The sequence below is a fragment of the Cuculus canorus genome, chromosome 19 (genome assembly GCF_017976375.1).
Source record: "Cuculus canorus isolate bCucCan1 chromosome 19, bCucCan1.pri, whole genome shotgun sequence".
Classification (NCBI taxonomy): Eukaryota; Metazoa; Chordata; class Aves; order Cuculiformes; family Cuculidae; genus Cuculus; species Cuculus canorus.
This window is the reverse complement of record NC_071419.1, coordinates 6,243,593-6,270,873: the sequence shown is the minus strand read 5'-3', so window position 1 is coordinate 6,270,873 and position 27,281 is coordinate 6,243,593. Positions and strand designations below refer to the sequence as shown.

General features: G+C 51.9%; 1 protein-coding gene across 5 annotated transcripts; it reads right to left on the bottom strand.

Annotated features, from left to right (window-relative positions):
• Positions 1–539: 539 nt before the first annotated feature.
• SH3GLB2 (SH3 domain containing GRB2 like, endophilin B2) lies at positions 540–27,243 on the bottom strand. 5 transcript variants are annotated; one of them, XM_054084411.1, is made up of 12 exons: positions 26,981–27,242; positions 18,223–18,364; positions 17,758–17,886; positions 16,426–16,559; positions 15,879–15,971; positions 11,600–11,662; positions 7,372–7,395; positions 4,636–4,725; positions 4,029–4,129; positions 3,539–3,553; positions 2,659–2,923; positions 541–1,996 (listed from the first exon to the last, which is right to left on the bottom strand). In XM_054084411.1, the coding sequence occupies exons 1-12, from the start codon at positions 27,041–27,043 to the stop codon at positions 1,889–1,891; spliced, it is 1,227 nt and encodes a 408-aa protein (XP_053940386.1). In that variant the 5' UTR covers positions 27,044–27,242; the 3' UTR covers positions 541–1,888. The 5 variants fall into 5 exon arrangements, with proteins under 5 accessions (XP_053940388.1, XP_053940386.1, XP_053940387.1 ...); XM_054084413.1 differs by lacking the exon at positions 11,600–11,662 and having other exon boundaries at positions 540–1,996; positions 26,981–27,243; XM_054084412.1 differs by lacking the exon at positions 3,539–3,553 and having other exon boundaries at positions 26,981–27,237.
• Between the last annotated feature and the right edge of the window lie 38 nt (positions 27,244–27,281).

Genomic DNA, 27,281 nt, shown 5'->3' with positions numbered 1-27,281 from the left:
GATGCCACTTCCCTATTGCCTTTCATTTGAGTTCAACTAGGACAACGGAGCACTATTGCTACACTGCAGAGCATTCCAACAGCTGCTGTTCCCAGGAGTTCTTTCCAAGCTGGGTGCTAGGGACAGGGCTTTAGGATTTTAAATTAGCAGCAGCTCTAGTTTCCATAACAACAAAAAAAGTCTGTTAGATCTAGAATAGCATCTCCAGTCTCTCAGCAGCAGCTGAAGTCGTGCTGCTGCTCTATTTCTGCTTTAGGTTCAGGGGGAGCTCTTCTTTCTGAGCGTTCCCCAGTCTGTAGTACAACCAAGACGTTCAGCTGGGAAAGGAACCGCAAGGTTTTAACAGCCTTGAGGCACACTAAGAGTCTCAGCTGGGACAGGGAGGAGGAGCAGCAGCTCTGTTCTCCTTTGCTGGTGGCTGCCAAGGCTGGGCTGGTGGAAGGGCACAGCTCCCACCTGAGCTGCCTCCCTGCCTGCGCCGCTTGTCCAACAGCCTCTGGCTGTCTGGCTGGAGAGAAAGAGCAGCCCTGCGCGCACACAAGATACAGAGGCAGGAGGTCAGGCAGTTTGTTTATTGGCAAATAAGTGCTGAAAACCATGAGCCCTACATAGACAGGTGCTCCGTGCCCTGTTACATTAGAGTGGTCACGATACCATGGGGGAAAGTGCAAAAAGATTGATAAACAAGCAAAGTTAGTTCTGACATACCAAGGGGAAGGTTGTGAACGGAGCTCGGTGCAGGTGAGTTTCTCTTCCATCCAGCTTGAGCAGAGAACTGGTTACACAGCAGCGGAAATCCTTTGGTTGAGCTCCAGCTACACAACTCATTGCAGGACGACAAGACATCCTCACACCCAAGTGCTCCCTTCGAGCTAAACCACCGCAACCTCAAGGGCAGCCAGGGTTGTTCCGTGTGTGCGTGGCTGGAGAGGACAACACAGGGGATCGCCCCTCCCTGCACTGGGATGCACCGAGCGCTCACTGCCCAGACGGGAGGGAAAGGGCCAGTTAAATCCGTGAGCTCGGGTGAAAGTCAGGCTAAACCATGCCTGGAACAGACACACTGAAAGAAAAGCCTGGACAATTAACACAGTGAGCAAAGCATGTAAAAAAGCTTGTAAACTCATTGCAGTCCAAGAGCAGTTTCTCAGAGGAAAGGCAAGCAGGATGCATGGTCCTTCGCACTGAGGTTGGATTTTTGACAGACAGGCCCTATGGTACGAGGTTGGTCTTCACAAAGACATTTCCTTCCAGCTGCACAGGACGGCTCTGGATTGAAATTACCAGGCACGGCGGCAGCAAGCACGGCCCGCAGAGCGTGCTGCATTACTGCTCTCCCACAGGTGAGCGAAGTGGAAGGGTTTAACAGGCTCTGAACTCTTAAACTCAGCTTCCTTGCCTTAGGAGCTAAAACATGTCAGGGGGTTTGCGTGGGACACCTCCCCACTGGAATGCTTGATGGTTTGACTCGGGCAATTCTATGGCTGAAGAACAGAGAGGATGGGGGGCAGACTCTAACCCACACCGGACACAAGGGAAGGGTAACTCAAACTGTGAGCAGCTGCTGAGGGGGACAGCGTGCTGGCCCGGGGAAAGCCACTGTGACAAACGAGACTAAGGTAGGGTAGGAAAAAGTAATCACAGAATCTCATGCCATCACGACTAACCTCAAAGCAGTCTGCACTGGGAGTTAACAAATTCAGTCCTGGGTGCTATCAGCCCTTTTCCAAAGCCTTACTGTAAGTTTTACTTCTTTCCCACAATTCCCGTTTTAGCAATGGAGTGTCAACCCTGAAGAGAGCAATGGTCTCGGATGAAGAAATCCATGTTAGAAGTGCCAGGAGATGAGGGGTGCATTCTGCTTGTACATTCTTCTTCCTGGAAACATTTAACTTAACAGTTCCAAGTAAGTGACAGGAACTTTCCCTTTCTGGTTCCCTCTTTCCCCTATGAGCCAGTCTGGATCCATGCCTGGCAGGCTGTACACAGTGATCATCTGGGGAGAGAAGAGGGCGTTAGACAGGACCTCGCTCTGCAAGCGGAGCCAAGAAGCACAGTCAGATGGGCACTAGAAGAACAATAACTCCTGAAGTTCGTTTGGCAGGTGTCTTTCCCCCTTCCCTGGAGCTCTCTGCAGCTTTAATAAAAGAGCTACAGCCGTCTGCCCAGCGATGCCCCTATTGCTTTTTCATTCTCCAAATTGACTTAAGGTATTTTCGCAGGCAGGGTGGCTCGATACTGCCGTGTCATCCCTTCCGAATACCACAGTTCAGTCCAGTTGACAGCAAAGTTTGAAACTTGCTGAATTTCCCTTTTTTCTCAGTGTGATCAGACCAGGCCCCAGCCAGCAGCTGCTCTCGCTGCTCTTGGACAAGGCAGCTCTAGCTGAGGGTCACAGTGAAGGTACCAAGTACTGGGGGATTTTATTAGCTGGGTACAGCCAGGCTCCAGCAGGAACAGAAGAGTTATTGGGGTGATAAACAGCAAATGGCCATGAGCACAAGCTCACTGCAACCCAGTGAATACGAGTGTCAAGGGAAAGACTTCATTAGCAGTTCCACAAAACAGGGTTTCTAGGGGCAGGGAGAGTAATGGAGACCTCACTGAGCATCTAATTGGCAGTTAGAGCAAAATTCAATGCAAAGAAAAGCTACCAACCTCATCTGCAAGAAGTGCCAGCTCGGTGCTGTCAGCTGCTTCGTAATCGTAGAGGACTCTGGCCTTCCGTGTCCCGCTGGCAGGAGGCTTGACTTCATTTGGGTTCAGTACGCTCTCTGCCACGGTGTTGGGCACCCCGACAATCGTGGGCACAACGGGAATGGTAGGCACAGCAGGGAGTGTGGCAGCAGCAACGGCTGGAGGAGAGGTAGCGGCCGGGGGAGGAGATGTGGATTCTGCGTTGCCCACGAACGTGCCTGAAAATCTTACGCAGGGGGGGAAAAAGCAGAGTTCAGCAAGGCTCTGGTGTGAGAAAACAAGAGCGAGCCTGTGCTTTCAGTTGTTAAAACTGCAGAGTTCCAGCTAACGGCTATAACGTACCTATGATGCCCTACAGGTGGGGAAACGCGCTCAGTTCTCAGCTGCTGAGTCGTAACAGGTAGTGTTTATTTGCTTATTTGGATTGCAGTTTCTTATTACAGGACTGGCACCTAATGCACCGAGACTGAGACTGAAGTGTGGCACAGAGGGGTCTGGGCAGGGGCCGTTCTGGCTCTGCGGCCGTTCCACTGGGTTCATTGGGCCGTGCCCTTGCCCTGCTCTCCCATGGTCTGTGTTACCTGGTTACTCTGCTAGTTCTTTGGGACAGAGACGGTCACTGTGCTGTTAAACTGTTTGCCACAGCTGGAGGCTCTTGGGCTTTCTAGAGAGAGACAGTAATGGAGCTCACTCTCACTCTCGTTATCTGCGGCTGTGCCCCCTCTGCACCGAGGGAGCACAGTCTGGCCCTCGCTGGCCTTCCTAGCGAGCCTGCACAGACTCCAGAGTCTGGCTGAGGTGGAGAGTTCTTAGAGCCAGTCCCGTGCAACACCTTACTTACATTTCTCCTTTGGAGCTGCAAGCATGGAAAAGAATGGAAGAGGAGCTGTGAGTGATCACGCGCAGGCACCAGCCCCTCCCGAGTTGGGCGACCGTGCTGATGTGACAGGTAACAGACAAAACAGCCCTGCCCACGGGCTGTGCAGCCGCAGCACAGAGTTCGTTCCTGCTGCAGCCGAGCACTCTCGGGCTCACTGCTTGGCAACAGGAATGTGTCCCATGCGATTTAACTCATTTAGAGGAAGAACATCTGAACTCTCATGGCAATGATGCTTTGAGATGAATGTAGGCACCCAGATGAATCCAATGGCAAAGCCTGGTCTAAAGGCACTGCTGCTGGGATTGCTCACTGTTCCGCAAGCTCAGAAGCTCTGTCAGAGCTTGGAGAGGGCTTTAACTCCTATCCAGCGTTACAACATAGTGATGCTAAGCTGGGGGTAACTGGATGTGGGAGAAACCCTGAGAGAAGCAAAAGCCATCTCTTGGCTCACCTGCCCAGCTGCTTCTGCAGGTCCAGCATGTATTGGTAACAGTGAGCATAGTAGTTGGTCTGAGACTCCACAAACTCGTGGAGACAGCGAAGATGGTTCACCTGGAGGAAGAAGGACAGTAAACTGCTGTGTGAGTTTGGCTGTCAGGCACAGGAAATCTCTTCTCACAGCTACCACCCACCTCCACAGGGAGCGGGTTTGTGCAGGCCACTATGTGAAACATAGTTGGTTCACTTGAATACACTAACTTGTCAAGTTTGGGAATGTTGTGTAGGTCCCAGGGTGATCTCAGTGAGGAGGCTGCTCCAGGCACCCTCGCCATGCCCATGTAGCCGATCCACAGCTCTTGTGAGAGAAGAACTAGCTTTTTCTGGCTTGGAAACCTCTAAAGGACTGCAGAAGAGTAGGTGCCACAATGGCACTACCTGTGCAGGTTTGCAGTTTGAGTATTCCTGGTCTCACGAGGAGGTTGCTCTGTCATTCAACTTTATGACCTGTTCTACCTCTGCTCCCAGCACAGGCTCCATCATCCTCTTTGCATTCTTAGAGGAAGGAGCCAAGAGTCTCTGTGGTCCCTGTCACCCCCCCGTTACCTTGGAAGACTCACATGTGTGCTGCTGATCCCCTCCAGCAGGAGACGTGTCACCTCTGCCTGTCGGTCAAACTCCGTCTGTGTGAGCCGCAGCTCATGTTCCGCCTGCAACACAGGACAGAGTGTTCAAGACAGCACAAGGTGAGGACCCCCTGTTCTGCCTCTTCCAGGGAGAGGCAACACCCGACTCCTCTGCCAAACCCCGCTTTTGGCACAGAGATAAGTGTGCTGTCGGCTCAGTGGGATCCACGTGCGCCTGCGACACTGAGCATCAGGCACAGGACACCCTGCGTGAGGATCCCAGAAGCCTCTGGCTGTAATTCACCTTAATCCCTGCTTGATCACTGCATGTCATGGAATGGCAGCTCAAGAGAGACCCATTAAGCTTTGAAGTTCCTTCTCCCACAAAACTAGAACATGAAGATGGAGAGGCTTTGCTGATCCTGACATATGTGGAAAGCCAGTCCCATGCCAGCACCTGTCCCTTTACTCCCTCTCTCTAAGCCTTTAGGTACAGGAACGTGACAGCCTCCCTAAGCTTCTCTCCAGAAGCACAGCTCCTGCTGGTATCCTTTTTGTCACCACAGAACAAAGGCTGAGGCCAGGGAGCATTTACCAAATCGCTGTTGCTGACTACATCCCAACCCAGCTTCTACCCAAGGCTCTCCTTTGAAGCTCGATACTTATTTTGAGCTTGGAGGAATTCAGCAGTGGTTCTTAGGAGGCAGCTACACAGCAGACACTGAGAATTCAAAGACAGATTGATACCAGAGACTCTACCAACCAGACAGAACACCTCTCCCCCACCAGTGCGCTCACGCTAGGGCAGTTTTGCAGTACCAGAATACCCAGGTGGATCCTTGCAAAGAGAAGAGCTCCAGAAGGACTGGGGCAGTTGGGTGTCCTGCTGTCTGCTCTCCCCTTCCTGTTGCCAGAGGGGAAGGGGTAACAAACAGACATTTCTGTTCTCTCTAGCATGCGTTACTCCTTAACACCAAGCGGAACATGCCAGTTCATTCTTTGGATGGCACAGAAGAGTGATATCCGCTCAGCTACAGCTCACTGGAAAGAGGGGAGTAAGGGTTCTGTGTCCTTTTCCCCTTCTCCAGGGGCTGCAGCGATCAGGGCGCTGCCTGCCTTGGCGCAGTGGCTCCTGCACAGCTCCTTTCGCTCTGCTGGAAATGCTCTGATCCATCTGGCACTGCACTTGTTTGGACTTGACCTCAAAGAGCTAATCCTGACAGGCACAGAGCAGAGGCCCCATCGCGGATGGTTCCGAGCAGGGTGAGCCACAGGAGCTGCTGGGGCCATTCCATCTCTCACCCGGCACCAGCATTACCAGGACTGGGAACAGCCAGGCTGGAATAAAGAAATGCTTGGACTGTCTTGTAATCAGATTTGCCTATTTTAAGCTACAACTGATCTATTTTTTTGCATCCTCTGTATGAAAGGGATTATTTAAAGGAGAAGGGAGGATGACACGGGAATTACCAGTGCAATGCCTTACACAGCACCGAGAGATTCTTACTCCGGTGAGCTGAGCAGAGACCCTGGTAGCAGCAGAGATTTGCTCCTTTGCCAGGCAGCCCCAGCTCCATTTGGTGCTGGCTGGGATTGGACCCATTGCCTCTCCGTGCTGGCTCAGAGCAGTTGCAGGATGTGGTTCGCTATAAAGCCAGCACCGGGCTGTGACCTGGGAGCTCCCTTCCAGTCCTGTGCTTCTCCAAGACATGGAGAACTTTGAAGTTTACTGACACACCTCAGCCTGTCCAACCGGGATAGAGGCACAGAGCCTTGCACGCTTAGAGCTGAGTGCAGTCAGCTCATCTGAGGGACTGAAGGATTTAAAGAGCTGGTTCAAAACAAGCTGGTCTGCTCTGATGCAGCTTTCGGAGTAAGGCAGTAACAGGGTGCCACCATGCACAGCATGCGGAACGTGCCATTCTACCACCTTGGAGTTCAGGCTAATGTCTGCTGGGAGTATTTGAGGCGTGAGGGGCAATGGGATCCCAGAAGGTCTCTTGGAAGCTCCATGCCACGCTGGAACTCTGCACAGAGCTGATCCTCATCTCTAGTCCCCTAGCAGCCCTCCATCCATCTTCGTAGACGAGTCACTCCCCTTGCGGAGCCCAGAAAATAAAGAAGATCTGGGACTTTGTCTCCATGGATCCACTCAGAGGGTAAGAGCAGCTCACCCAGACAGCATCAACTCCGTGATAGGCTCCAAACTTCCCACCCTGCTGGCCTGACAGAGCTGTTCCCTCCAGCAGCTGGGGCTGTCCAGGGGGGGAACCCTCTCTCCTTGCTTCAGCTCTGCTCGGAACTCCTGCTCAGACCCCAGAACAAGCAGGCGAGGGGCTCCTACAGATGAATGCATGGCACGTGCAAAACTGGAGCAGGCAGGGCCTTTGCCACAGAAGCAGAGCTGAATCACGTCACAGCGCATCACCTCTGCTCCTGTGACACCAGTGCAGGGCTCTCAGAGTTCACTTCTATCACGTACACACGAACGCCGGGTTGCCTTGGAAGCCTCTCGCTCCAGGGCAGCCAAACAGCCCACGGGGAAGGCTCTGCCCCCGCCACTGCCAGCGTCACCCTGACCCATATGCCGCAAGATCAGGACAACAGCAGCATCCCGCTGATCCTCCCCTGCATCCGTGCAGGCACATGAGCAGGAAAGAATCCACAGCGCCCTCGCCCCCTAAACACCCCCCTCAGAAGGTTTGAACGCAATTTCAGTTGGGTACTTACTTTTTCCACCTCGTCGCTCCAAAGCTGTAGGGGCCACAGAGCAACAGGAAAGGAGATCAGTGTTGGAGACGTCGAGAAGCACTGGGCATTAACACCAATGGGCAAGGACGCTCCGTGGATGCAGAAGGGCAGTTCCAGGGACAAGCTAGCCCTTCACCCAGCAGCAGCTGCCAGACCGATGCCCCTTGCCTTCATTCCTGCCCCTCGAGCTCAGTTTCACAACGGCAGAGCAAGCCCTCGCCAGCAGAGCCAGCGGCATCCAGCTCCACTCCTGCCAGGGCTCTTACAGCAATGCATTCAACGGGCTCCAGAAAGAGAAGGATTGAGCAGCAGAGACCTCTGAGCAGCAAAAGTTACTTTACTGAAGCTTGAAGAGGTTGTTCTTGAAGGACAGCCCTTCTTTTAGGATTGTGGAGAGGCAAGTGAGCTCCCTGAACCCATGAACAGGACCTGGGAAGTGCCGTGAGCTCCAATCAGACAAAGCTTAGGTTACCGGGATCTTAATCCAGTGAGTCTGTGCTCCCGAAGGCACGTTTAGCTACAGGAAGGATGAAGCTATGGCTGGATGCTGCCTTTGAGTCAGGCTAAACATCACACTACTCCTTTCTATGCTCCTCACCCACAGGGCACGTCTGGGGCAGCACAACACTGCCAGCTGCTCGCTGGGATCTGGCTCCAGGACACGGAACAGTTGACAACAAAAGTCACGCACAGTGATGGGAAAGGGGGAAAAGAGGTAGAAAAACACATTGATCCTTCCCAGAGGTTCTTGGCTTGGCCTTTCCTTAGCAGACGATGACTCCCTCAGCCCTGGCAACATGAAATCACCCTGGGTTGATGGAACCACACCAGCTTAAATCGGTGGGGCCAGGAGATGGCTTCCATCAGTTCCACCCTCCGATGCCCCCTTTGCAGGTCAGGAAGCTCACCGTGGCACCGCTGAACCTGTGCTGCAGGCACCTGAAGCCCCAGGCTGGATGCTGTGGTGTGGGAGACAGAACACATTCTGTTTAGAGCCAGCTGAACCTTGCTGAGGTTGCTCACCAGCAACTGCCCTCAGGTGCCCTGGGGAAGCCCCAGGCGCAGAGACAACATCACCAGCCAATATAAGGAGCACCTGAGGGAGGGTGGTGTTACACCAGCTCCTTGGCTTGCTCCAGATTCTGTCTCCCTGGCCAGCAGCTCCTGATCCAAGGTAAGTAGCCTTACTGGCATCTCCTTTTACTTGAGTGGAGTTTTGTAGCCGGTCCTTGTAGGACCGCAAGCTGTCCCTGGGCAGTGCTCAGTACACTGAGGCCAGGAGGGTGTTTTGTTACTATAAGTCAGAAATTAGCTCAAGTAAGGGCCGGGCCATTCACCGTATGTGGGGACACAAGCCCCTCCTTGGCCCAAGAGCCCTGAATCTGGAAGGCAGATGGCTGGAAGACCTCTGGAAGACGGTCCTGGGCTGAACTGCTGCTCTGGCACAAGGCCTGGGTCAGCACATCCTTGTGTTTCTGCAGGAAGGTTTACTCTAGGGGCAATGGCAAGCTTTCGCTCTGGCCTCAGGTTGTCTTATTTAGATGCTGTGGCCAGTGCTTTAACTACTCCAGGTTCATTTAATCATTGCAACACACACTGGGTGCGTGGCCAGGTTTGATTCTCTGCTATTGGCCTCATGGTGTGGTCTCCAGCGCTGACCCGTGGTGCTGTGGAGCAGTCCAGGTTTGCCACATCTGTCCCTGGGCTGAGGCACTACCTGGCTCCAGGCAGCAGTGTTTCAGGGAGCAGAAAAGACCACGATCTGCCCCTGATTTCCTGCACTCCAGCTCAAGCCAGGGGACCCTCTGGAAGGTACTCAATGTGTTTTTCTTGGAATCACTCCTAGGAGCGGCAGGGTCTGAGAGAAAAGGATATTTAGGCTTGCACAGCCCACGTACACCTTCTTACACAAAAAACAAAAGGTCAGTGTGGGAGAGAGGAGAAATGGCTCCTCAGCCTCCAATTCATATAAAACAAGGTAGGTGCTTGCCACCAGGTGCATTTAATTCCATCTAAGCCCTCCTGTTATGGAAGAGGAAAAATAAAGGCACCCTGTTATCCACCTCTCCAAAAAGCAACATAAATTTAGAAGCCAAATCGGAGCCCTGCTGAGGGCATGCAGTCCAGGAGAGAGCTGACCTGTTTGCTCACCTGTAAGACAAAGTTGTTACCTGGGCATAAGCAACCCCTCCCTCCAGAAGGGAGCAGAGCTCAGCAGCAAGGCGAGCGGCACCCACCGCTTTATGCTGTCAGTAAGCACTAAGGCTAAAGGAGCGCAAAGACTCTCGCCTGGAAGAAAAGCAGAGCAACAGCGTGAAGAGCTCCTACCTTGCTGCAGCGCCTGACCCTTTGGGATGAATGCTGGGATTAGAGACCTTGTCGCAAAGTGGTCCTACCTGCACAGAGGTGGGGAGCAGCTGGGGCTCACCCCATGTTTTAGCTAACTAGAGATGCCAATTGTTATTCAAGTCACCCCTCCTAATGCAGCTGGATGTCAGGTGGCCCTTCAGCCACCAGTTGCAGCCTCTGAAGTAGATAGTTTTGGAAGCCACAAGGACAACTCCTGGTTGGAGGTCCTGCTGTGCAGCCATCAAACATGATTAAGTGATGAAGGTCAGTGCTGGCTGCTTACCTAGAGCAAGCTCTGACTGTCCCCTGTCACCATCACTGCCAGAGCTTCTCTAGCAGGGCTCTGAAGAGGGACCACTGAACCAGGCAGATGTGCCAGGGTAGACACCTGTGGGTTAACCGCCCCCTCCAAAAACCAAATTCTCCCGTCATGTTTCTGTGCTTGGCAGCTGCTCCCCAGAACAGCTTTGCAATCCAGCAAGAGCAGATCAGCTGCAGTTTGGTGATGACCAGACGTGTCCAACTGAGCATCTGGGCACTCTGCAAGACACTAATCATGTTATGCAAATGCTTGCCTTCAGGTCTGCTTTAGAAAGCCTCAGGGAGTGATCAGGATACCCTGGCCTAATCACAGGTATTCAGAGGCAGGGGAAGTCCAGTTTCTCTCTCCTCCAGTTCTCCTACAGCTCAGTTTTGCCCATTATTGCACTATCCTTGGAACAGACCTTTGCAGGGGAGAAGCCACAGGCTCCCTGCTGGTTGCTGTGCTAGGAGAGACGGAAACCGAGCAACTGCTCCAGCATCACCGGTATCACCTTCTTCCTAAAGAGTCTCATCGCTGGGCCAGTTACCTACGGAAACAATGTTCTAGCTATTATGCAAAGCCATTTCTGATCCCAGCATTGCTCTCCAAGAAGGTTAGGACAGATTCCCCTGGGAACTAACACTGATGCTACCAGCTCAGACATACCTCTTTCTCCAAATGGGATAGGTTGCCTGTTAACCGAATCCAACTCATTTCCATGGTGCTTTTGGTTTGGTAGAAGGCTGGGCTGTCTTTTTTCATCTCTACAGATTCTGCTCCCCAGCCTTTCCACTCCCAGATTATTCTCTTAACAGGCATCAGTGTTGTTCTGAATGCTATTTAGGAAGCAAGATGATCAGTTTTCAACATTTTAATGAGAAATGTGACATTGTGCAATGAGGAGCCATGAACACAGCATGGAGAGTCAATTGCTTGACCGTAGCCACTCAGTGCAAGACAGTAGAGAGGCGATGGGCTATTCACCCACCTGCAACGCATCTGATTGCATAACAGCCACCAACAGACAGGTCCCGAGATGAAAGAAAAAGGATTGACCTCTCTTTGCAGAGCAGACAAGCCTGCTCTGCCAGCCTACTGCATTACTGACACGATGGGTGGCAGATTCCTCCACCTTTGCTTCTCTTGACCAGCTACAAAGCCTCTGAACACTGACACCACGGTATTGGTCAGGCAGTTGTGCGTGTGACATTGCCATCGTACAGCTGGAACCACCCAGAAGGGTTAACCTTTGCGGTTTTTCTCCTTTCAGTTGCCCCATAAGCAATAAAAACCCTGTCAGAAGATTCTCACTAAAAATATAGAAATGGATTGGCAGAGAAACTGGAAAGCAAAGCGAGCAGTGAAGTGCCAGACCCTGATCGTGCACCCCACAGGGTGGATCTGCATCCTTAAGGCTAAGTCAGAGGAACCCTGGGCAGCCCATGTCACATTAAAATGTTGAAAACAGCGGAGCACAAGGCCTGAGTTTAAGTCGGGTGAAGAAAGGGGCAGGAAGAGGTTGGAGAGGCAACATCTAGGAGGAGACAATCTTACCGCTGATGCGCTGGCGGAGAGAATGTAATTACGAGGTCTAGTCTCCTGAAAGTCAGGCACAGCCTAGTGGGGGGAATACAGTTTCATGCACGAGTCACGTAGAAGAGTCAACAGGAGTCAGTTGGGCCATGGATGAAAGACGGGACTGGTGTGTTTTCCTGTCTGTGCTGGGAGCTTAGTTCAAATTCTTATGGGATAGCAGGAGGGAGGTCTCCTGACAGTGTGGGCAGTGGTGTGCGGAAGCCAGGCTTGTGCAAGAGGAGGTAGACTTGCTCAGGCAGTCGTACTGGTGCTTGAAGCACGGATATTTCTACTGCTAGAAACTCTGTCTGCGCTTACAGCTCCCCGCTCACACAGTGCCCGGCTGGAGTGGAGATGAGACAGCACAATCCCTAATGCATTTCCCATTCCCTTGCAGCCAGCAGGTTGCTCATGTCATGTTGACTCAGTCCAGTGGGTAGGACCTTCTTTCTCCTTGCTTCCCGCCTGCAGTCCTAGAAGTGTCCCTGTGCAGTGGGTTGTCCTTAACGTAGGAAAGTTCACTAGCATCAGTCATCCTTTATACGATGCCTTTTAAAGAAACACATCTACTTGTCTTATTCTTACCAAGCCCCTGGGCACAGACCCAGATCTGCTGTTTTCGGTGAGAGACATGACTTAGCCAAAGCAGATCTAGTCCCGAGCCTTGCCATGGCTTGTGTATGACCCTTCAGCCTACAGGTTGGAGAACTTCCAAGCTACCCTCTCCATAGCTAAACCTCTGCCCTGGAGCAGGAAATTGGGAATGTGAGGGATCCAGTACACCTTCACACAGAAGTGGGCTCACTACAATCATATAACGTGGTCTCAGCTAAGCCAAGACCATGCCTCCTCCTTGGGAAGGCCTTGGCCTGTAGCATTACCCAAAGAGAAGCCAACCTGCGAGCTTACATCAGGACCATCACACTGGTGAGATGGATCAGGGCACCCTCCTGGTCAGCCTTTACTGTGCAGTGGGTTGGTGTACAAGGCTGGCACACGATCCAGCTGCAGCCCAACTATGTTGTTAATCCTCTCAGGCCCCACACTGCCTCTCCCAGCTTAATCTCTTTGCAGCTCACCTAGAACTACTTACACACGCTGACCCGATTTGCTGCTCTCTGAGCAGCCTGCTGGAATGAGTGACCAGTGTGTGGAAGAGCAGTCAGGCAATCCCAACAAGAAGAGGTTTTTAAACCATCCAGGAGTTTTGGGGATGGCTGGAGGAAGGAATAAGGAGGAGCAATTCCTATTATCAGTTAAAACTGAACATAGGGAGGAAAATGTACTAGTGAGATTTGAGGCCAGCACAGCAACTAGGCTTGACTCCTCCCTCCGGGGAGAGGAGATGTCTTGCAAGAATTGCTTCTTGTGCTTTTTGTTTTGAGGGAAAAGATCTAAAACAATTGAGGAAACCTCTCCTCCCATTCCCTGGTCTCCAGGGAGTCCCAAAACTAGTCACACAGCACATGGGATGAAGGAGGCAAGCCGCTCTTGCGCTCCTATGCATGGACAAGTCATATTTGCAAGCAGTGGTCAAAAGGGATCCACCTCCCACCCCCTTCTGCTCTTGTAAGAGGAAAAATGAGTAGAGCCTTGGACCCTGGAGGACAGAACAGCACCACAACCAGATCAACCTGCCTGTCATTGTCTCTGGGCTGTCTCCCTTCCAGGAGAGGGACTTGCCACCTAATCTGACCTCCTCCTGCCTGCAGCCGGAGGAGCCTGAGAGGGTTTTTACCAGAGCCCATGCCTCTCTTGAGCACTGCTTGCAAGCAGTGTTGATGGAACTCAGTTCATGCTCCAGAAGGGCTGCAGGCAGCCAACAGACACTCCCAACTTTCTGGGGCACCTTCCCCAGGTGGCCGCAGCCCTGCCCACGCTCAGTACATGCTCCAGGGCCAGTCCCAACAGGATAAGAATTTTCATTTAAAATGGGAAAGAGACAATGAGAGGTGTTAAAGAAAAAAAATAAACAAATCATATAGCACTGTTAGCACAGTCAATACTCACATCTCCCTCACACTGAGCAAATTACAAAGAAACAAAACAAAAAGGTTAGTAAACAAAACAGCATCAACAGGAAGGACAAAGCACAAAGTCTGAGAGAAATGCACAAGCCCAGACACTCGAACAGCAGCTCACAGGTCTGGACAGCAGCACGCTTGGAGGGTCAGTCACGAGACAGAAGCTGCAGGAACACAAGTTTGCACTACAGAGGGGAAGAGCAGCAGGAGAGTGGTGAGCTGGGAGAGGTGCGATACTTTGGGCCAGCCTGGATGGAGCAGGGTGAGATGGGACTCCAGGCACGTTACGGAGAACACTGTGGTCTAGCGATGAATTAACACGTCTGGAACGGAGGCAGCAGTTCTTTCCTCCCACCCCAATGCTGGGAGCTCCCAGCTGTGCACTGTGCTCCAGTAGTCAGTGAGGCACCCTAAGGCCAGGGACCCCACCTTTAAGCTAAGCTGGGTAAGAGATGGGTGCCCACAAGAGCAGCTGAGGTGGTTGTTTTGCTGTGTGATCTCTGTTTCTTTGACGCAAAGGGGCTGAAGCGTGGCTTCGGGCAAACACCCTGGAAAGCCTGGACTCATTCTGCATCCTGCTTGGAGAACCCCAACCCTGCAGCTCCAGTGGGAAAAGAAGTGCTTATTTTCTAGCTACAGGGAAGTCCCTCACTCAAGGGTCTGTGTGCAGGTGAGAGGCTTTGGGGTCACTTCAGGTAGGAAGCAAGGTAAAGACGGTGTCCCTGCCTATGGCAGGGGAGTTGGAACTGGATTATCTTTAAGGTCCCTTCCAACAGAAACCATTCTATGAAACAGAGGAAGCACTGGAGACATCTCAATTCCTGCTCTGATTTAAGCTTAAGATAAAGCAATGGCCACCACATCCCACTGTGACAGGGGGCACCATCCCCTTCAGAAAGGGGATTAGGGATCCTTGAAGCTACCTTCAGTGGATCTGGGTGCCCTGACTGATGAGAGGAGGCTTTCCTAAAAGGGCAGTTTTCTTTTCTTCACCCAAAGCTTTGTTCAGGGCTTTCCCACACAGGCCTGAGCGCTCCGTTAGCCCTGCTGATGGCAGCTGCCGAGCTCAGCACAGCTTCCCCATATGGCACCTATGCTGTTGGAGATGGCGAAAAGGGTAAACACCCAGGAACTGGCCACCCAGGGAGCTGTAAGGCCAGAGGCCCAGCTAAACAGATGGCTAGAAAATGGGCTGATGGCAGGGCTCCTAGGCTGGTATCCCAGTGCGTCCCAGAGATTGACTGACAAGGATTCCTCCCTGTTCTGATTGACACGTTTGCTAGTTGAGCTCCTGGCCCCAGGCTAGAAGCAGAACTTGGCAAGTCCTTGTGCCAACAGCCAGAGTGCTACTGGATGGCAAACTGCTTCAACAAGGCCCTCCAGGGAACCCACGGGGGCACAGCCTCCTGCCACAGCGCCTCTCTGCCCGCGGAGAGCTTGCCTCCAGGAGCTGTCTCAGGCCCAGGGAGCACCCTGAGCTGACAGGTCTGCTCAGCCTCAGACAAGCACTTTGAAGCGCTTGTCCCATTGCACAGGCAAGACAGGGATGCTAGATGACTTATCAGTCTCTTTGCACTGCTCTGACCTGGGGGTTTTGCTAGTTTACATGCCACGGCTTCCCCAATGCCAGAGGGCAAGACTAGCCCGTACCTAGACAGCACCGTGAGTTAAGTGAACAGAGAGGCTGAAGGAAGGGCCTCTTGGAGGCTGATCTGACCCCAGCCATGGCTTACACGCTCCGCAGCACTCCTGCCAGGGGAAGTCAGAGTTGGCAGAATCCTAGCCAGTGTGAAAGCCTGGGACTGCTGCTGTGCCCCAGCGTGCTCCTTCCTTGCGCACCTCCCAGCTCAGCGCTCTCTTGGCTTGCTTTAAGATCCCCAAGGACACTTGCCAAGTCCTCAGAAGATACAGCCTTTTAGTTACTAGCAGAAACCATCCAGCAACTACTGTCTGTCAGGAGATGGGAGCCTGGGTCAAGTAGAAGTTTTCAGACTTTGGAAGCTCAGAACTATTTGTTTCAACACCTCTCTCATGGGAGGATATCTGAGGAACAGGCACGTGGCTCCTGCTCCCAGTTCCCTTGCATACCAGACATAGAATACCCCCACCCATGCCTGCCAGAGCCAGAACATCATAGGAAAGCCTAATTTTTGTCCAGAGACCATGTGCTGTTGCTGGTGTGAGTCAAGCCCTGTGGCCAGAAGGACAGGGAGGGGAGTAAGGGAGACAGTTACCGCTGCTTTTGCCTCGGCAGCTTTGGCTTTCTTCAACCTGGCTTTGCAAGCATCCAAATCCAGGCGGCGGTTCTGCAGGATCCTCCGCTCTTTCTGGAAGGGATAGAAGATAGGATAAGAGCAGACAGCTTAGGAGATTTGGGGAGGGAAAGCAACAAGGTATCCCCTAGGAATCAAACTGGTTTCCTTAGCAAGAAGTGCTAGTGAGAAAGAAGCAGTTGCTATGTTCATCTCATCAGCAAGTGTTTTGGGCCTGGCTGCCAGGGAAACGGAGCATCTTATGGGTGGGTGGTGCCCACTAAGCTGCAGCAGGCAGGAAAGGAGTTACCTTCCTCACGCACATCAACTGGCAATTCTACCCTGCTGCAGAGGGAGCCCTGAGCAGGTCTAGGATTGGTATATCCCTATCTTTGCATTCTTTGAGGGGAGAGGTATGGAGTCCTCCTTTCTCAAAAGGGAAAGGAAATGGGTTTTTCCAGCACTGCCTCCCTCTCCCCTGGGTCTCTGGTGAGGTGACAAGCTTCCCCTTCCCTGCCACCATACTTACAGATATGGTTCGCCAGTCGCCTTCCAGGAAGTTGCGCAGTGGGGTCAGAAAGTTGATGGAAGCAGAGTGGATGAAGTCCCGTTCGGCTGCACCTAAGCGCCTTTGAGTCTCGCCAACTTTTATCAAGGTCTTCCCTGCAATAACAGGAGCTTTCAACCCCAGGAGCAACCAATTAACATCGTGTTGGCTTCAGCCAACTCACCAAGAGCTATCAGGCTCCAGTCTTGGAGGACAAAGGCACCATGTACCGTGCCTGGACAAGCTGACCGTGTCCATACCACACCAGCTTCAGTCCTAACTACAATCTGCTTTTAGCTTGAGGCCTCTTAGCTGCTCCCAGTGCAGCTTTGATCTTATCTGTCTGCCAAGGCACTTATTCCACTGATGTCCTTTTACTCCTACACCTGCTTGCGCAGAATGATCTGTTGGTCTCATAAAACAGAGATACAGGAACAGAACAGCAAATTAAAAAGCACCAGACCAGAAAAAATGAGTTGATTAGGCAGTGCTGGCTATAGATGCAGTTACAGCTGTTCTGCCTGAAACAGGACTCTATTGAGCAACTATTGATCTGGAGAGCAATAAAAATGCTCATGGCAGATGCAAGGACAGCTGGAAGTTAAGGCTTCTGTGCAGGTCTGCTGCCTAAAGAAGTCCAGAATTCCCCCTGGAAGAGGCAGTCATTTGGATTTAAGAGCAGAAAGATGCACTGTGATGTCAGGAAGGGGCTGGTTGAGGCTTGTGGCCAAGTACCAACCTTCCCAAGACTATTTTCCTGTTCTTTTTCCGCTGGAGAAATATTCCCACCCTCCAATTGCGAGATGCAGTTAAAGGATGGTTCTCCTGTTCAGAGCCTAGAGAAACTCTGTGTGATGAGGAACCATCTTAGACTAAAGATACGCTCAAACTGGTCAAAGCTAAAGCCATTCGCTAAAACTCCTTGTTATGCTAGTTTAGAAACCTACAGAAACAGTGAGAATAGTTTGTGTCCTGTAACCAGTTCCATGACCTTCCTTGATCCACGTGTCTCTGTTTCTTCTCCAGCTTTTGAGGATTGCATTAGGGCTGGGAGACCCCCTACCCCTCTTCCCCCAGAGCATGGAGGATGCTTTGATAAGGAGTGACGCTGACTTCCTACTCCAGGTGGGCTGCTTGCTTCTGTGCTAGAGAAGACAGGCCCTTTGGCACCAGCTTTGACACACTAATAGTCATGTTGCCCTGAGGGGGCGCAGGCCACTCCAATCTATGCTACGAAACCCAAAATGGTAGTGGAGATACCCTTTTAGGAAGGGATGGATTCCCAGGGCTTTTTAATTAGCCAGGCTTACTTACCATAAGGTGTCCCTGGCCCAAAGTCATTGGCTGCTTCTGTCATGTACTGTGCCAGCAGCTCCCCATTGGTGACCCGGGAAGGCACCTTCCGGTCAAGCTTCTCGTAGAGAAATTCTTCTACTCTGGCACCTGGAATGAGGATACCACCAATGGTTACAGGATGGAATGCCTCTGGAAGTGGCATTCATGGCAGCCCATCCCATGCAGTCCTCAATCATGCACTGGACAGTAAACACCAGCACTGGGAGAAAGTGTGCCCTCACTTTCAACCATCTCCCAGCCCTCAGGAGCATCAGTCATCTCTCAGCTACACATGGAAGGAAGGACAGGCCCTGCAAAGACACATTTCTTCCAACCTCCACAAACTTGGTGGAACAGGGCTCTCTGCCAGAGGACATGTCTTTTATCACTTTTTAAGCCGCAAGTGATATCAGTCCCTCGAGCATTAGAGGAAGCAGGACTTACTAGGGTTTGGCTGTAGCAGAACCTCAGTCTGACGCAAGATCTTCTCTGTCCAGTTCTTTGTGCAGTCTGCCCTGGCCAGAAGGTTTTCAAAGTGTGCATCTAGTTCAGTCTTCTCAGCCTGGCCCAACTTTTCTTCAGTAAACTGCAGGTAGGAGGTAGTCATTAGAAGGTCTGCTTCACTAAAGCAAAATTATAGTGTGCTACAGAGCTGTTACGAGACACTGAGGCTTATTCTGTCCCATGGGTTCATCACGGAGCAGAGCTAAAAAGCCTTCGATGTATCATTCTTTGTTCCCAGGCATCTTACAGGGGAAGAGGGTAAAAATTTGCCCGAGAGTGAAACAAGCATTGAGCTAAAAATAGAGCCCAGGTTTGAGAGGTGTTCTGAAATAAGTAATTTCTAGTAGGGTCTGGTCAAAAATACTCTAGTTGTGAGGAATCGATTTAAATGTGGACACGGCTTCCAGTACTTCATGCAGGAGACCTTCAAGTGAGGCAAGATGCCAACCTCCTTTACCTCCTCCTAACCAACTCTACGTCCCACAAACCAAACAGGACCAGGAATGCCGCTAACCCCAGGCCATGCTTTCTTCTCATCTTATTAGGCAAGCATGTACACAACATCAGTTTTGCTCCAGGGCTTGCGAGTTCCCTCTGACAGTGTCCGAGTGCTGCCTCCCAGCTCGGCTCCTGCCTTGCTGGCAGTGCGCTGCCAACCGAGGTTTAAGGAGGCTCAAACTCAAGATTTGGATAAAAGCACTTCTAGCAAGCGACACTTCCCCAAGGACAGGCAGTGGCTGGACAGGCTCTGAAGCAGAGTATTGAGTGAAATAGAACGGCGTCTGACTCGGGTTCATACTGGCAACAAACTCTTCCTCCCTCCGTGATTCTTTTTAAGTTTAACGTTAGTAGAAGGGAAAAGCAGTCTGGGCAAGTCTTTAGTGTTTTCATACTGGGCAGTGACATCTGACAAGCAAGATTTGTCAGTCTGGACGTGCAGCGTCAGACGGCCTGGATGCCCCTCATCTTTTCCTTGGGGGATTCCTGAGAGAAGAGCCCCTTCCCTCTCATCCCAGTCCCGTTTTCCACTCCTCTCAGCAAAGTTGGCCAACCTCAGTGTATTTTTAAGGACAATTTCCCAGTCTTGATGGAACCAGTGTGTTGTTGGATTGTACTAAAAGACCCCTTTAGACAGATATGTCATCTGGCCTCCTACAGAGGTTGCAGTTGTCCTTTTTAGCCCTTGTTGCTGGCCTCTGGTGCCACCCTTGAGTTATCAGGATGTGGTACTGTACAATGCTTGGCACAGTCAGGTGCCAGGAGATTAAAGCCTGGCTAAAACTCTTAAATGAAATACAACTGTGGATCTGCTGCTTGTATCTTCTCCTCTACCCTCCCCTGTCCCACAGCTCAGCTCTAGACAGGCTAAGATGTCCTTTCGTGGGGTCTGCGTCTGCTGCCCCTCCTGCAGGGCTTTCTGGCAAGCTCTGTTGTGTTCACATCCAGTACAATGCTGGGAACAAAGTGAGATAAGGAGGAGCAAGCCCAGAACCAGCACGCGATGCAGGCAAATGAGCTGAGCAGTGTGCAAACATTACTTGATGTCCGAGATACACAAACCCTGCAGGTATGTTTACGCAGTGACCTGTTTGGGCAAGATTTGAGCTGGAGCCAGCGGTGACAGACACTGAACTGCAGTCACACTCCCTCCTGCAGCCCTGTGGGGACAGAAGAGTTGCAGCCATGCATGACCAGGCTCGTCTCTTCCTCACCAGCAGCCCCTGGTTACTGACATTTATTTTCAGCTCACTCTTGCCACGCAACCCGTGGCTACTGCTGCACATGGCTAAAAGCATTCAAGGTGAGATGTCTGTATTGCTTTGTACTTAACATCTAGGATAGTCTCTGGGGGACACATGACTATCAGACATGTGTGAGTGGCTTCCTCTGTTGCTGCAGGAAGCCCAGAGCTGTTTTCAGGCTCTACCATCCCAGGCTGAGTCACTGCCATGCAGCAAACTGGGGCTTCCCAGGTATTTGGCACCAATTCTCTGTCATCTGTTTAAGAGCATTCTTAAACAAGCCAAGGCTCTTTGATGCAAACATAACAGTCTCCCTCACCCCCCCTTTCCCAGACAGCTTTTTGAGATCTCATCTCACTTTGAAGTCCAGCTCTTCTTCCTGCAGTTAGACTCATCCTGCACCAGTATCTGCCCTGGAGCTGTCAGTCTAAACCCAGTTTTTAATCAGCTGAACCTAGGCAGCTTCTTACAGCATTGCTGCAGTCAGATCACTGCTGAACCCCTCCAGCATCTCCTCAGTGCTACTGCCAGCCTCTCGAATCGCTCCAGCTCTGAGGCCCTTTGCTGTATTCACAAGCATTGCTGTTTTGTGCAGCTGTTGGCTGTAACCCACCCTCTTTGCGTGCTGTGGTAGAACAACGTGGGTCATTTCGCCACAGCCACTGAGCAACCAGGATGCAGTCACGCAGTTCTTATCTCAAGTCAGGCACTAAAGCTGTTTGTCTTGCAAGAGCGCTGAGGACAGGCACCACGGTCACTACAAGCCTAGGTTATGCCAGAAGGGGAGGCTGGGCAGGAATCTCAGTCACAGCCTGTGGCTCCCAAGGGTCAGCCCAGAAAACAATCTCTTATTCAAGCTTTCTTTCAGAGTTGGAAGCAGGGCAATGAATGTCATGAAAAGAATGCAAGGGCATGGGAGGCTCTTACTCTATTTACTCTTAATTCCCTCAGCATTCCCCTTGCTGCTGTCCAGAAGCTGCCTATGCCATAAAGTCCAGACCCAGGCACAGCCTCAGGGCAGCTGCTACCACCTCACTGCAGGCTGCTGCAGAGGGTGATCTTTTCCCCCCTTGTAACGTGCTTCTACATCCTTGTCTGTGCACGAGGAGTAGCTGATCCAGCTCAACTTAATCTCTAACATAACTTTTCAGGCACATCAGAGAACTCCCTGACTACACAGCACTACTGGGAATGGGCCACCAGGTGCAGGGGACAGCAGGACCACCTCTTGCAGGAGCAGCCAGCGGTGGGATCAGATGAAGCTTCTAACGCAAGCACAGTCAGCGAAGGAGATTAGAGGTAAGTTACACTGCCTTATCCTGTGAGCTGTTTCTTATGTCTGGTGAGTAGAGATCCAAGCTTTCATGTGGCAACAGATCTCGGCCACTGATCCCTTCTCATGTGGCTGCCCGAGCCAGTGGCCCTGGTGAACAGCAGGGTGGAGGAACAGCAATTTGTGAAGTCTGGCTACTCAAGCATTGCAGCAGAACTCCCCCGCAAAGCATTTCTGTTCCTAGGCATTTGTTTTCATAACACTTACAGGAATTGCATTGTTTTCCCTTGCCATACAACAGACACAAGATTTCACTGTGAGGCCAAGAGATGGAGAAGGACAGACAAGCTGACCACACACTTGTGCCTCATGGTTGTTAAAAGGCAGATCAAAAATACTGTGTCTTGCTTCTCCTGGACAAGAGGCATTGTTGTCTTTTGCTGCACCAAATATTCCAGATTGCTATAATTGAGAGAGTTATTGGCTTTATCAGGTTGGCCCAGTGGGTTGGCACATGTCCACCTGGGAAAGTCAGGGTAAGCAGAGCACATGGGAAGAACCTTAAGCTCCTCCACTCTGCTGTGACGGAACTACTCCCATTTGTTTTCTAGAACCTGATCCCTGGGTCAACAGTCCTGCCCTGAACCAATTCCAGGTTCTGCATCCTAGGATCACGTGCCGGGTCACTGTGCTGAGAGGCTCCACTGCTCCTGCCCTGCAGGAAGCATCCCAACTGAACACCAGTCCAGTCTTTATGCAGGGAAGCCGATGAGGTGATTAATAATGCAGGGTAGCCTTTTGTCGAGTGCCACTCTCGCTCTCCAGGAAGAGGAGAGTTGTGCTGCATTCCAAGGCATCAATAATTCAGCCAAAGGTCGGGTTTCCTCTGGGAGGCTTGGCTGGCCAGCAGGAACGCTAGATGCATTATCAGAGCCCGTGGTGGGCGAGCAGGCTGACAGATTGCAAGAGCAGCACTTGAGCAATAGACTCAAAAGAGGCAAGAGTGCAGCTCAGGCAGCTGCCTGTGTTCAGACTTGGGGTGGAGAACTTTCCCTTTCCCCAGTAGAGCTGGTAGAGACACTACTGGGATGTTAGGAGGGTGAGCAAGTAGAGCTGAGCTGGATGGGGTCCCTCTGCACCACAGCTACCATAACAGGCTGTCCCTACAGCCCTAGAGACTTAAGGCCATTGAGGTTAGGCTTTAAAATAGCACATGCATTGTTTTCCTTGCTGAAAGCATTAGCACCTTTTTCCCCTTCAAAGTGAGTGGAATAAAAGCCCAGTGCTCTCACGGAGTTATGCCAACACCAGAGCTGTTTTGCACAATGCAGCACAAGTTGACCTGTGTCTCTTCCAGGCTTGTGCGCTTTTTCCATCCGTCTGCCCTCCAGCCGACCCAAGACCTGTGCTCTGTGAGCTCGACCAGGGCAGCTGCAGCCCCTCTTGCAGGGAATCTCAGGGCAGATTTCAGGCCCCTGCACCACTTGCAGTATCCCTTTTTTCAGCTGGACATTACTTATGATTTTCTACCTTAAATCACAAGGATCAAACCAGGGTTATGAGTCCTAAACCAGGAATAGTCTCCTGCGTTTGCCAGTAGATCTGGAATGTTGGGTTTTCCAAAGTATCCAAACAGCCCATAATGCCTAGGCTATGGTAACATTTGCTCTTTCAATGATCAGAGGCAAGACAGAATTGTTTCGGGCAAATCTACCTCCCAGTTTTGCAGGGTTGCATTAGAGGAGAGAAGGCACAGCCACTCTGTCAGCATCTAAAAACTACCTGAATTTCAACAGCTCTGGAACAGATACAGTCTATGCTTCAAGTGTTTGGTCACCAGGAGTCAGGAAAGCCAGGCTGTGAGCCAGCTGAAACTGTGCTAGAGGACAGAAGGAAGCCATTAACAGGACAGCTTGGTTAACTCACGGGCAAGGCATTTAGGAGAGGAAAAAATACTGCCCTTGTGGATTCATGAGTGTGTTTCAAATGGAAACACTCTCTGTCCTGTACCTCTTGACTTCAAAATCCTTTTCTTAAGTCACCACCTGTTCTCTTGACTTCTAAGGTGTGCATCAACCCCAGTAAGGTCAGCAAGCAGAGGGGAAAAGTCTATTTTATCAGGAGAGTTCAGAGAGATGGGAGAGTCTGTCTTTCTTCAGGAGCTTCAAGATAGAATAAGGCAGCCTCTAGCTGCTGGTAGTAATTACATTAGCAGTGGGACAAGCACTGCAAAAACTGTACTCACGCTTGGGCAATTCCACCCAGAGCCAGTTTACATCAGAACCGACAAAAGACAGACACCTACAACTGTTTCCAGACATCCCTGAGAGAGCCTGGCTCGCAGCCTATCTAGAAAAAGACATCCAATGTGTTAACTTTGGAAGAAGACATCTAAGTTCTGTTGGGAAGCTCGAGCTGTTAGCATGGCTTCCTCTGCAAAGGTTTGGGATACTGATACCTGGAAAGTACAGCTGATCGAGGAGAAAGGCTTTATTCATCTTCAGTGAAGGTGAAGAGCATGACCCACTTGAAGTACCTCTGCAGGCGACAGAGCTGTGAGGGGCTGTGCTGCACCCTCTCTGAGGATGCTTACTCAATGGCTGCGACTGGTGGTGCAAGTGTCAACAAGTGGTGCAACTCATCCTTGAGTGGGATGCTGAATCTTACAAAGGCTCTTTATCCTTGCAGCTGCCCAAGCCTAGAAACTTATTTTGCACTCCCACTAGTGCTGACCACCACCTCCCTCGTCTGTTTCTACCTGGTTTGAGATGCCATGAAGCCAGATTGTTATGGTTACACAGCTTCTTTGTCATAGCCACCTTTGTCCTGCTCCTGGTGCATGATTGCCCACCCAGAAGCATGCAAAACCTTTGAGGTGCCTGGCTTCTCCTCAGTTAGGAGTCCTGCTAACTGGTGCCTGAGCTAGAAAACAGCTATATAAAAAGAGTGGTTCATTGAGGGTCTTTTTGGTCACGAGTAAGGTCTAGCCTTGTCCAAAATCCTTCAGCCAGCACCTATGTTATGTTTTGTTCAAACCTGTTCCTGTCCGAAGCCTCAGGGAAGGCACTCCAGAGGTGTGCTGACCACACTCTGCCTCTTCTACTCTTTGCTGAGTGATGCTACAGCCCTTCTTCCAGTTTAAGTTCTTGTATGTTGGCCAGACATCTCAGCCAGACAGCAATAGCTAATGCTGTCTGAGCGGCACAGCACATAATGGCCAGTCCATTTATCTCCCAGTCGCTGCAGTTCCAGTAAAACATTGCTTTGTTAAACGCCAGGAGCCAAAGAAAGCATTTCCAACGCTATAGAGAACAGAGCTTATTCGAGGCAGGTCTTATTCCCCTCCTAGAAGATTTGTTGTGCTAAGGAGTGCTACAAACCAGATCCTTACTGCCAACAGCAGACCAACTGTCACTTGTGGCTCTTGGAGGTGACAGGGCAGCACTCGCCCACACCAGGGGCAGCCCAAAGAGGTCTCATTCCCCAGCAGCTGCATTTCAGGAAGTGGTTTTGAGCCTCAGCAATCCATTTCATGGGGCCTACAGGACAGCTGGGGAGGGGCTCTCCATCAGGGAGTGCAGGGGTAAATGAGGGGCATGGTTTTAAGCTGAAAGAGGGGAGATGAAATGAGATCTTAGGAAGCAATATTTTCCTGTGAGGAGTGTGAGGCACTGGCCCAAGTTGCCCAGAGAAGCTGTGGCTGCCCCATCCCTGGAGGTGTTCGAGGCCATGTTGGATGGGGTTTGGAGCAATCGGATCCAGTGGGAGGTGTCCCTGCACATGGCAGGGGTGGAACTGGATGGGGTTTAATGTCCCTTCCAACCCAAACCATTGTATGAACCTATGATTTCCTTCCAGTCTCCCCTCCTTATGCAAACACCTGCGCCCTAATCCTGCACTATCCACTAGCACCAGTGCCTGTTTCAAGAAATTACTACTGGAATTAGTCATATGAATATCCATATACAAGATCATCTGGAGTAGGTGTAGCAGGCAGAAGCCACTATTTATAACCACCTCTTTGCTCTAGAATCACTATGCGCAGACACTGTTCCCATGCCTGTCGTCTTCCTACGCCTTGAAGCTAAAAAACACTTATCAGAGATTTACAATGAGTCTTCTAAACATCAGATTTCTTTACAGCATTTCTTCCTTTCTTCTTCTACCGAGGTCATTTGCATGAGAACAGCATCTTTAAGCTTTCCATCTGCTCCTTATTTTGCACCTGTAGTTTACATCTCCTTTTTCATAACATATGACTCACTGGCACGGTTATAGGAGGTGATATCTGTTTACAGGAGGCCAGGCCCTAAAAGAGCCAGAATTACTCCACTGCACAGAAGGTTTGGAACAAGCCAGCACCACTCTGTTTGTTTATCACCCCCCACATGATAGGTAGAAGCACCAGCCCAGTCCCAGAGTCACCAGCTGAACTTCACTTCTCAGGCAGGATTCCACCCAGCTCGGACTCTCCTCTCTCCTCCTCTCCTGCCCAACTGTGAGCGGTTTTCATGCCTGCAAAATGGACTGACTCGGCAGCCACATCTCACCACCTGCTGCAGACTTTCCCCCTCACGGGCAGCCAAGTTTCTTCACTCCACAGCTCCAGTGGGTCAGTGCATCTCCAGAGAGCCCCTGATCCCCAGTGTGTGAAGGATGGTTCTGATGGCACATTAAGCCCACCAAGATGCTTCCTGCTCATTCTCAGCAGCTCCTTCCTAGCACTGTGTCCCATTAGGGCTTAAGAGTTCCCAATAGCTGACCTCCCATGGGACAGAAGTGCAGGCAGTCTCTACCACATCTCCCTAGCGAGAAGGAACAGTTCCCTGAAGGGTCTGGACACAGCAAACTGAACAGATGTTTGCAAGACAAGCTATTCTTTAAGGACAACAACCATTAGGCAAGCAACGTCCTCTCCACACGCTCCTCTCCACCTTGCCCCAATCTCTGGGGCTGTTTGCCTTACTAATCTATAGTAGCCCCTCATGGGCAGAGCAGGGCCATGGTTTAGGGTAGCTCAACTCCTGCCTGGGGCTGGTCAGCAGCACCCAGAGACCTCAGCAGTGACTCCTGCTGCTATGGCTCAGTCAAAGGGATCCATCCAGCCTCAAACTCATTCCCCAGCCTCCCTCAGGCTGGGAAAAACATGCCCTGGCTTGGCTGTAGCCTCAACCCGTATCCCTATGACATGAGGGAGGGCAGAAGAGGGAGAGGAAGGCAGGGAGAGAGCGGGGATGGAGGGAGGGAAGGAGGCAGGGGGAGAGGGGGATAGAGGGAGGGAAGGAGGCAGGCAGGGGGAGAGGGGGATGGAGGGAGGGAAGGAGGCAGGCAGGGGGAGAGGGGGATGGAGGGAGGGAAGGAGGCAGGCAGGGGGAGAGGGGGATGGAGAGAGGGAAGGAGGCAGGCAGGGGGAGAGGGAAATGGAGGGAGGGAAGGAGGCAGGCAGGGGGAGAGGGAAATGGAGGGAGAGAAGGAGGCAGGCAGGGGGAGAGGGAAATGGAGGGAGGGAAGGAGGCAGGCGGGGGAGAGGGGGATGGAGGGAGGGAAGGAGGCAGGCAGGGGGAGAGGGGGATGGAGGGGCGCGGAGAGAGGCAGGGAGGGAGGAGGGGGAGGGATGGAGGGAGGGAAGAAGAGAAGGAAGGGATAGGGCGGTAGGAAGAGAGGGAGGGAGGCCCAGGCCCACCTGCACGGCGCGGGAGAAGAAGACCCCCGCGTCCGACGCCAGCTTCTTCACGTTGAAGTCCATGGCGGCCCTGGAGCCACGGCACCACACCCCCGCTGTCACCGCTGCTCCTGCTTTTTATAGCGCCGGGCGGACCCCGGCCTGGCGCCCCTTAAAAGGGACAGCGCGAAAGCCTTCGCTCACACCGCGCCGAGACGGACAGGGGTGTCGCGGCCCCTTTAAAGCAGGCGGCCGCCGGGGGAACTGTCAGCGGCGCCCCCCGCCCCTGCCGCTCCGCCGCTCTCGGCGCCGCATCCCCGTG